The following is a 10,195-nucleotide window of genomic DNA, read 5'->3' on the forward strand; positions in this document are numbered from 1 at the left end:
TCCTCGCTCAGTCGTTATATGTCGCTCCACAAGTATCATACCATTGTTCAAATACTTTTATTAAACAATGGTCATAGGTACATATTAGAATTTTTAGTAGATTCGTAGTCGAAATACTAATAATATCAGCGCCCTTGGTCATCATGATCGACACGGATGATTAACTTACCCTCTAAGTTCGCTTTACTTTTGACAGTTTTACTGGGGTTTTAGGTGAATTGCCTATGAGAAACGAAACACGTGTTTTACGAAGACAAAACAGAGACCCTTTATTAATTAAGTGGATATATTTTCGAGGCAAAAAATTTACACATTACAAAAGGAAGCAATGTAGGTGAAATATATACACATGTTGAAATAAGTTTTTGGTTTTTGCCCGAGGAATCCGAAGAAGAACAAAAAAAAGGCTGAAAAAGGCAAAAAACGAATGCAGTCGAAGAAGCCGAAGATAAGGCAACTGAGGATCCCCAGGAAACCTACAACTTTGAGAAGTGAAGGCGAATAAGCTGAAGATGGTGTAGATTTAGAGGGATGTCAAAATATTAATGAAAAAATGAAGTTTACTCAAGAAATTTTGGTGTTCGGTGGATTGGAGAAGCCTTTTAATGCCCGCAGTGTATTGTGTTTCACAAAGGCAGAATCCGCAAAAGCTAAAGAAACGAACAGTCCGAAGAATTCTATGATTAAACGAAACCGAAGCATACGAAGAAGACAAGAATCCAACGAAACCAAAAATGCTGTTCTGTTAAAAGCGGCGAGAGTTTAAAACCGCCCAAGAAAAGATCTCCCCCGGTATTTTCATCGTGGCTTTCTGGGAATGGCAATTGGGCGGTATTCTATACCCCAACCACTCTCCGAACGTCTTCTGCAAAATCTGTTATGAGAAAAGTGTTCACTTTGAGCAAACGTAACAAAATTTACATTTAGATAAGCACTCGGTAAGCTCAAACTTATGCTAAATAGAGGTGGGTCGGGATGAATAATTGGGTTCGTGTACACAGTCAAAACGAAGCAAAAAGGAAGTACCTATAGGTAAACCGGATAGGCGCCACTTAATCCTTAGTCAAAAAAAAGTGACCGAAAAGGGAAACAAAGCAGACTAAGATATCCTTCTTCTAAAAACAAAATAAGAAAGTTGGGACTGCACATCCTACACAAAACCAAATTTGGAAAATGGCACTACATTTGCTTTTATTCCAAGTGGCTATGTATCAAATTCCATTTGAATGCCTCCATAAATAAGAAAGTTGGCACTGCGCATGCGTAAAACCAAATTTTGAAACTGGTGTTAAATTTGCTTTTATTCCAAGTGGTTATGTATCAAATTATTCATTTAAATCCCTCTATAAATAAGAAAGTTGGCACTGCGCATGAGCAAAACCAAATTTTGAAACTGGCGTTAAATTTGCTTTTGTTCAAAGTGCATATGTATCAAATTTCATTTATATACCTTCATAAATAAGAAAGTTTGCAATTCGGTTTGTAAATGGTCGTGATGCGAAAAGGGCACTGTGAATGGTGATCGATTGGGCCCAATTTTTGGAATTGCATTTTATATGGCTAAAGCTATACGCATATTGAATCTGATGCAATTCGGATCATAACTCACGGAGATATCAAAGGGGCCTTCCTTATTTTTTGGGCTACATTGCCAATTCACGAACTGCGATCAACAAATTTGATAAAGAATCCACCTGCAAAATTTCATCGTATTCGGTCCAGTCGTTTATGAGTTATCGTGCTAACGGACGGACGGACAGACGGACAGACACCGCAAAATTATAAACTCGCTAAGAGCTCGTTAATAATTCACAGAGTAGAACATAAAATTGTTGTTACAATCGAGGATAAATGATCTCAAAATATTACAAATAGGTCACTGTAACATCCAGATCTAAAATGTCAAAGCTAACTCCATTTTTAGCAAAAAGGGGAACAACTCGTAGTCAGGGTCATTATCAAAACAGGCTTCCGCAGAAAACAACGGACCTATAATTTATTTTTAAATGACTATCAACTTATAGTATTTTTTATTTCACCTGCAATATATTTAAAAACAAGGGAAATAAAATAAAATCATGTTGACGTTATACTCGAATACATATCTAACTAAGCTGGCTGTTTATTCTTAATTCCACGATTGCCATGGAAACTTAACGTCTGCGTATAAAAACTCCATGCAATGGCTTGTTGCAAAAGCAGAAGAAAAGTCGATAGGTGCAAAATCCAAATCCAGTAAAGCCTATATTATAAATAAAAAATATGAAAAGTTGTTTTCGGGACTGAACTGGAAGCATCTTACGAACAAAGTCATTTTTAAATGCATCGGTAATGCTGACATATACGAAGGAAATGTCAAAGGTATTTAAATCTTCTATCGTTTGGTGCATTCATTCAAAACTTCAAATGCTACGATGAAAAATGGAACAGATTTGCCAGCATATTCTAAATTACACGCGTTTGTGAAAGCATCAAACAACGGATAGGTACAAGCCAAAGAAATCGTTTGCATGTACAAGAAGGGACCTAAGAAATTTTTATTTCAGACCCAGATGACAGCTTCGTAAGTCATATTTGAAGTAACATTACTTAGCAACCTTTAAAGTAGGTACTCGTGTTTTAAAGGTCCGATTTCGCGCACATTTGAGTGTTTAAAACAGAGATGATTATGAGGTATAATAAAAAAGTTTTTTTTAGTAATTTCAATATTAAAACGACTTCTAAATACTGAACTAAAGATTAGTTTCAATAATTCAAAACTTGAATATTGAACGATTCTTGGGAGGCTCGAGAATAACTCCGATTGTAGGCCACTAACAACTGCGCGATAAATGGAATTACTTTGATCTACTACATCTGTCATACAGGTGCTCCTCAACTGGAAATTTGATTACCTAATGTATTGCCTTAGGTTCTTTTCTACCTCTACAGGGTATTAGCTATTGTAAAAGCGTAATAATAAGCAATAGTTGAATTGAATAATTTGACTAGTAGTTTTTGGTGGTCAAACAGACTGATCTAGTAAACAGCATGACGATTTCATTCTTTGTATCATTGTCTTCTTTGGCATGATTCAACCGAGATAGTGGCCAAAACTATGGTACATCTGTGTAGATAAATCGATTATAACACAATTGCATAATTCAATGTGGATTACCTACTATCCTACACATTGTAATTATGTACAGGAAACCACATATTGCTATAATTATTGGGTAAAACCTCAAACAAATCTTTATCACTATGTTTTCTGACATACCTATTAATTCACACCTACATAATATGTGATAGGCTAATTACGATTATATAAATGTCAATGTTAGCTCAATTTATGCGACCGGTCTCAAAAAGTCATGAACATGAAGGCACTTTCTTGTGTTCTAATTTTGTTTGCCATAGTAAAGTTCGTTCGTATGGAAGAAGGTAGGTGTTGTTATCATCTGCAACTCTCACAACACTGTATATTTCAGAAATCGTCTCCAAAGTTGAATGCAGTAATCAACAGACAGCTGAATGGATGAACATAATGTTGTCCTACCCTTACGAATGCTTTGATCCGCAATTTTTCTTAGAAATATTGACATGTTACGATGGACCGCGCAATACTAGTTTTGGAGAACATCTAAATAAGTGCGCTATTCAATCCTACTCCTCCAGTGGGGTTGTTTGCAGAAGTGATTGTCCGGACATGATGAATAAAGTAACAGTTATGGCCGTGCAAGAATTCGATTTTAAATGTGAAAATGACAAATTCCTGGAGTCGTTCTTCACATGCCTTTTGAAGATACGGCAAGGTGCTGAATGTCCCGAAAATGGTTATAGTTCCTGTGCCAAACCATTTGAGTAGGTAATCATTAACCTTGATATGTGGGATAAGTGTTCATATAAAATTGCTTTTGCTTTATTTGAAATAAAAAGCGTACTTAATCGAACAGTCTTCCATTTTATCCTCGAGCTCCTAGCGAGTTTATAATTTTGCGGTGTCTGTCCGTTTGTCCATGCGTCCGTTAGCACGATATGTCAAAAACGAATGGACCGATTACGATGAAATTTTGCAGGTGGATTCTTTATCAAATTTGTAGATCGAAGTTCGTGAATAGGCAATGTGGGCCAAAAATAAGGAAAGCCCTTTGACATCTCCGTTACTTATTATGAACCGAATTGCATGAAATTCAAAATGAGCATAGCTTTAGCCATATAACACGTAATTCCAAGCCAAGCCACATCCAGGAACTCGTTTGCTATTTTTGTTTAATTTATTTCTAATCGTGATGTGAAAATATTATGTTTTACTACTCCATTGGACTTAGAGGATTAGAGATAAAATAATATTTCGAAAAACTCGCATAAGCTAGCCTAAGTAACTGTGAGGAGACCTTCTGAACAAAAAGTGATGTAATTGAATTAAGTAAGTGTGCCACTGATCCAAACAATTATTTATACTTTCTCTACACGACAATGGCAACGCCATACCAAAGCAACTACACATAGGGAATTATAGCAATATACAGGGTGTCCCAGATCGAGTGGGATTTCATGGGTAACTTTCTTATTATTAAAGATAGAGAATTGGTTAAATGGACAATTTTTTGCAGTTTTAGATGCTTATTTAAAATTTCCTTGTGGAAATTCAAAATGTCGAATAAGTTCGACATAAATTCAAAAAAACTAAAATTGGCAATTTCCTTTAATGCCTTATATCATTGGAAGTATAAGAGATATAAAAAAAAGCTTTATATTAAAGTTACTGTCTTTGATACGATTCATTTAGAATTGATGTTAAAAAAATTCAAGATGGCTACTTTTGAGGAACATTTACCAACTTTCTCAAGTTAAATAGGCGCCATATTGGATTTTTAGATTATTTGATAGAATTTTTAATTCTCTTTTCAACGAGCTATCATAGCATAAGATTGAAAATAAGATACCAGTTATATCAACGATTTTTATATTTTAATCAAGTAGTTTGTGATGAATTAAAAAAAACAAAACAAAATCTATTCAATACATTGTCTGATGGGCAATACGAAGTTTGCCGGGTCTGCTAGCAATAAATATGTTTTAAATAATATGAACCTCTGTATTTTTAAAAACCTGCATGCCAAAGGTTCCCCACGTAACCTTTGCCTTGAGCCGGCCCCGCAACCACTATCTACTATAAAGAAAAAAAACTAATAAACATTTTTTCTGCATATTAACCCTTCTGCTTGAGTTTGAACCATTTTTGCAACTTTGATTAAAAAACAATCATACACTGCCGACACTTTACTGTTAATTGTGAGAATTCAACCTCTTTTGTTTCGTTATGGCGCACTTGGATTCGGAAAATAAGTTTTTTTTACAAATTGGCATTTCGACTTGGTTTTTCCATTAGATTTTCTCATGGAATATGTGGTTTTCTTTGTATCAGAAAAAAATGTGTCCTTTTGGCTACCCAGAGGTATAATTTTGTAGGGGGTGCCATTTTAAGGTCAATCAAAAATTTAATTCTTTTTAAAGTACCTAAAAAAATTATGTGACTGTGGAAGAGGTCTTGACCTGTGCCTCAGTTCAAAACTTAGCCGCCTGCGCGATTTTGTTTCTCACAAAAAAATTTCAAAAATCTGTTAAATTTTGACGAATAAAGGTTATAAGTAGTAACAGCGAAATCGTTACAGTTAGTGGTATAACATGTTACATAAAAAAATAAGTATTTTACAAGTACGTTCCAAATCAGTAATGATATGAGGTGTTTCGTTTAAATATTTTCATCTTATTTTCCTTCAAAAAATCAGTAACTTTCTTTAAAAAATTTAAATCGAGCCATTGTGTGGGAATCTTAAACAAAAAATTTAGCAATTCGCGGCCATTTTTAAATGTAGCCGCCAAACGACCATGATCTGTCCCACGTGGCCAATGTTTTTTAAGCTCCTATAGGTGTTTAATAAGGATCCACTCAAAAACTTAGGGGAGATACTACCTACTGCACATCATGACATGATGCAGCTCCCGCACTACCTGGCATTTGTCATTTCTAGAGTAGAAAGTAAAACAAAAACCGACTGGACTAAATTTAACAGGAAAGAGGTGATCTCTGATCCTGATGTTTCTACCATGGGATATTTTCCATTAATCTTAAATCGTATAGGTACATGATTTGTCAACATTACACTGTGTTTCGGTAGCACTCACAGATCTTTAAGGATCGAATTGTCCTCAGCATGGGACAGACTGCACGTATGCTATGTTCAAACAAGCACCACAAAGAGGATTTCCAAAAGAAGAGACACGTCAAGAAGAACCAAGGATATTCGAGATGAAGAAGCTGTATCGCTTTCGTTTTCTTTTGCTTCTTGCATTTGTTAGACATATGGTCACGACCATTATTAGCGAGCTTGCAATTTAGGTCAAAAAGTAAGGAAGACCCTTTTGACGTCTCTGTTATCTATGCACCGAATTGCATGAAATTTAATATGGGCATAGCTCTAACCATGTAATACGAAATTCCAAAAATTGAGTTTAATCGATTCAACATTAGCAGTGCCCTTTTCGCATCTCGATCATTTATGAACCGAATTCCAAATCTACAGTGCCGTCCTTCAAGAGCTTCCAAAATACGAAATACCAAATCGATTTTTCCTGATTGGTGGAATGTGGAATGTTTTCTCAAATATTCAGCTGCTCAATTGCTTGGTTAAACTTTGATGCACAGGAGTTAAATTTTGTGTTACTCTTTGTCATATTCTCATTTTGGTTCAGTTGGTAAAGCCAAATTATTCAATAATTTTGTTGCAGAAAGTGTAAAATGCATTGTCTTTGAGGCATGATGTACTCTTTCCGTCTTGGTCATTTTTTGGGCAATTTCAATGCGAACGCAGCAAAAAAGCACTACCTCAATAGACAGGTACATGTTATCAGATATTCAATTTATTCTATTTGTGAAAGTGTTATCTCCGGCCAAGGCGATAAGGTTTCGTTATCGCTGCTTAAGCTAATTAATTTGAAGATAAGCACTTGTTATCACCGAAGTAGACAGGTGTGAGCTTTTTCGACGACGCAATAATTTGTTAAGAAAAAGAAGATGGTTAGGATAGAGGAAGACGTGAATAGTTGCTTTTTTGGTGGTAGACATTAATCATTATTTTTTTATGTAACTTGAAACGTAACCGCTTATTATTTTGCGTGTGTTTCGCTGTGTTGCAGTTATCAAAGCTTTTTGAAAAGACAGTTTTGTTTAATTCTAAAGAAAGTTTTGTCGAATTAGAAAGTGTTTAAAGAGATTTACATCGTAATGATAAAAGTGAATGTTAAGTTGAATTAAAGAAGTGAAGGTTGTCTCAGTTACTTGTTAAAGGAAGTTTTTTTCCATCAAAGAGCCAATTTTACATTAGTAATTACAATGACCCCAGTGTCGTCTAAATCGAGATTCAAGTACAATTAAATTAAAAACTTGAAGTTCCAGACGCCACATTAATTTATTTTTGTGTTTGTTTGTTGAAAATCGCAGCTACGGTGAGATATTTTGGATTATTGTCACGCTAAGGTAATTGAGATTTGCAATCAATCGCTTGTGCGTTTATAAGCCCTTTCGTCCAGCTTGTTGATTGATTTTGTCCATTAAATTTATTTCATCTGTAAATGTTCCATGTTGTGTTTAATCGAGCCGAAATTACCCCCTAGATTAGAGTTATCATGCTAAATTTTTCTTTTGGTGCCCAAGGCTATGCCAGGTTTTTAAATAGAAATTTGTAGTATAATTTTGTGAAATTGTAGAATGGATGAAGGCTGCCGAGTGTTCCCAAATTTAATAAAATTTAAAATCTTATTGAGATTGTTCGTAGTGACGGATCCTGGACAAATTATAATCATTTCGTATAAAAGATTATGTTAGTGGATGTGTTTAATTGAGCTAGCTGGACAAGGTGCCTCTGGGTGGTTTAGTGGCCGTTTGCCATTGCCATAGCAACGCATTTAAGTGATTGGTGCAATTATGCCAGTGCAAGATCCACGGGCCTGAAAAATAGCCCCTTGCGTTTAATGACTGACCCCTTAACAATTATGGACCCTTACCTAGGTCTAGGCTAAAAACCTTACGAGCTTAATGAGAAACACGGCACTATTGGCAACTGATATGGTAACTTGTATGCTTATTTGTTAGAACTGTGTAATTTAGGAGCCTTTCTTCTAACTAAAGTGAACACTCCAATATAAGTTCACCAGAACGTGCTTTATTTTATGTTGATGGTTAATTACACATTTTGGTATTAACAAAACAGCATAATTTGTCGTTTGGGTTTCGATAGTATTATTTGTTTCATATTCATAGTACCATAAGTATACTTAGAGTACCTGTGTTTAGATAACGTTATCAGTGTCACGGAACATATATAACCGGGGCTGCAAGTTGCAAATAACGTTTATTAGTTTTGTGCAATCATAGGTATTTCTAAATTGTCCAATTGAGAATGAATATCGCGTTTGTTTATAGTTTTTGAAATTTACAGTAGCAAAGTTGAAGTGTAGGTGCAAAATGGTAATCGAAGGTAAGCTGTATTTTAATTGATGCGTATTCGAAGTTTCCTATTTCAGATTTGGAAGAAAAGGTGACCAGAGTGTTTGCTAGACTCGTGCCTAAAACAAGTAAAGGTAACGACTTCTTGCAGATCTGGTCGATATTCATAGGCGAGTATAACGACAATAAACTTGTTTAAGTTATAACACTCAATTTAGTGTCTCTTGGAGGATTTTCGGTAGGGGCCCACTTTGCTTGGGCGTCTCCCTCAATTCCCCAACTGATCCTCAACTCCTCGTACATCGGCCGTGTAACTATTGAAGAGGCGTCTTACATCTCCTTAATATCCCCTTCTACGATGCTGGCAGCTTCCTTTCTGGTTGGGAATGCGATGAAGTACATAGGAAGGAAATACATAATTGGATTCATGGCAATTCCACATATAGTAAGCTGGATACTAATCTCCAAGGCTAATAATATCGCCGGAATTTACGTCGCGCGCGCCCTTAGCGGAATTCCGGAGGCCATAACCTATTGCACCGTAACAGTTTATATTGGCGAAATAGCGACACCCTCAGTAAGGGGGCGATGGGGAAATATGTTAACGTGCGCAATATATTTAGGTCAGCTCTCCATTGGCAGCGTAGGTGCTTATGTTGACATTCCAAAAACCGCATACATTTTTCTATTTGCGCCACTCTTACAAATATTGTTAGTCATATTTCTACCGGAATCGCCATACTTCTTGTTAGCGAAAGGAAAACACGATGATGCGAAAAGTACATTGGAGGCAGCTCAGGTGGAAAACTGATGTAGACCGTGAGTTTATGACGTTAACTGCGGATGTAGAAAGGCAAATTTCCGAATCTGGCAGCTTCAAAGACTTATTCTGCATTGGCACCAATCGGAGGGCACTCTTGGTGCTGGTTGGACTGCGCACTTGTCAGCAATTAAGCGGAATATCGGCATTTATTATTTATGCACAGTATATATTTCAATTGGCGGGTGCGAAATTCGTTTCAGCGCAAGTGTCATCGATAATATTTTACTTCGCTCTATTTCTTTTGTCTACGATTTCATCGTTTGTTATCTCGAAATACAGCAGAAAAACCATGTTAACCATTTCTTCTTTAGGTTGTACGTTATCTTTATTAATGAACGCAATTTACTTCTATGTCATGGAAGAAACTGAGATTGATGTATCGAAACTCGGTTGGGTACCATTATTCGGCATGACTTCTTACATTGCTTCTTTGACCGCAGGACTATCACTTTTACCCACACTGATGACCGGCGAACTGTTTTCAGTAGGTATCAAAAATCAAGCAATGTTCGTTTCGAGTGCCTGTTTGGCGCTGACAGTAATTGCCCTGCCAAAGATACTTCAGCTGCTCTTTTCAAATTTTTCGTTACACGTCACTTTTCTATTTTTTACTTTTTGGTGTTCCGTTTCTGCGGTATTTTCGTACTACTGTGTTCCTGAAACAAAAGGAAAAACTCTGGAGGAAATTCAACAGTCGTTAGGTAAAAGGCAGTAAATAAATACTTGTGACAGATTCGCTGTAGAGGTAGGAAAATTTATTGAGTGTCTATTTTATGACGCAGTGTTAAATAATGTATGAGACAAGACAATACCATAAATATTGTTCTCAGACAATTTACTACTGTGTGTATAGGCATTGTTTACTTAGCAAGCTAATGCAA

At 36.0% G+C, this 10,195-nt stretch overlaps 2 protein-coding genes across 2 annotated transcripts; both read left to right on the forward strand.

Annotated features, from left to right (window-relative positions):
- Positions 1 to 3,290: 3,290 nt before the first annotated feature.
- Positions 3,291 to 3,932, forward strand: LOC116171815. The gene is made up of 2 exons (XM_031488817.1): positions 3,291 to 3,423; positions 3,471 to 3,932. The coding sequence occupies exons 1-2, from the start codon at positions 3,354 to 3,356 to the stop codon at positions 3,845 to 3,847; spliced, it is 447 nt and encodes a 148-aa protein (XP_031344677.1). The 5' UTR covers positions 3,291 to 3,353; the 3' UTR covers positions 3,848 to 3,932.
- A 4,364-nt stretch (positions 3,933 to 8,296) lies between these two features.
- Positions 8,297 to 9,432, forward strand: LOC116172427 (facilitated trehalose transporter Tret1-like). Its single transcript, XM_031489642.1, has 3 exons — positions 8,297 to 8,522; positions 8,569 to 8,661; positions 8,710 to 9,432. The coding sequence occupies exons 1-3, from the start codon at positions 8,510 to 8,512 to the stop codon at positions 9,300 to 9,302; spliced, it is 699 nt and encodes a 232-aa protein (XP_031345502.1). The 5' UTR covers positions 8,297 to 8,509; the 3' UTR covers positions 9,303 to 9,432.
- Positions 9,433 to 10,195: the final 763 nt, after the last annotated feature.

This window comes from Photinus pyralis, unplaced genomic scaffold (genome assembly GCF_008802855.1).
Source record: "Photinus pyralis isolate 1611_PpyrPB1 unplaced genomic scaffold, Ppyr1.3 Ppyr1.4_LG5, whole genome shotgun sequence".
NCBI classification, from domain to species: Eukaryota; Metazoa; Arthropoda; class Insecta; order Coleoptera; family Lampyridae; genus Photinus; species Photinus pyralis.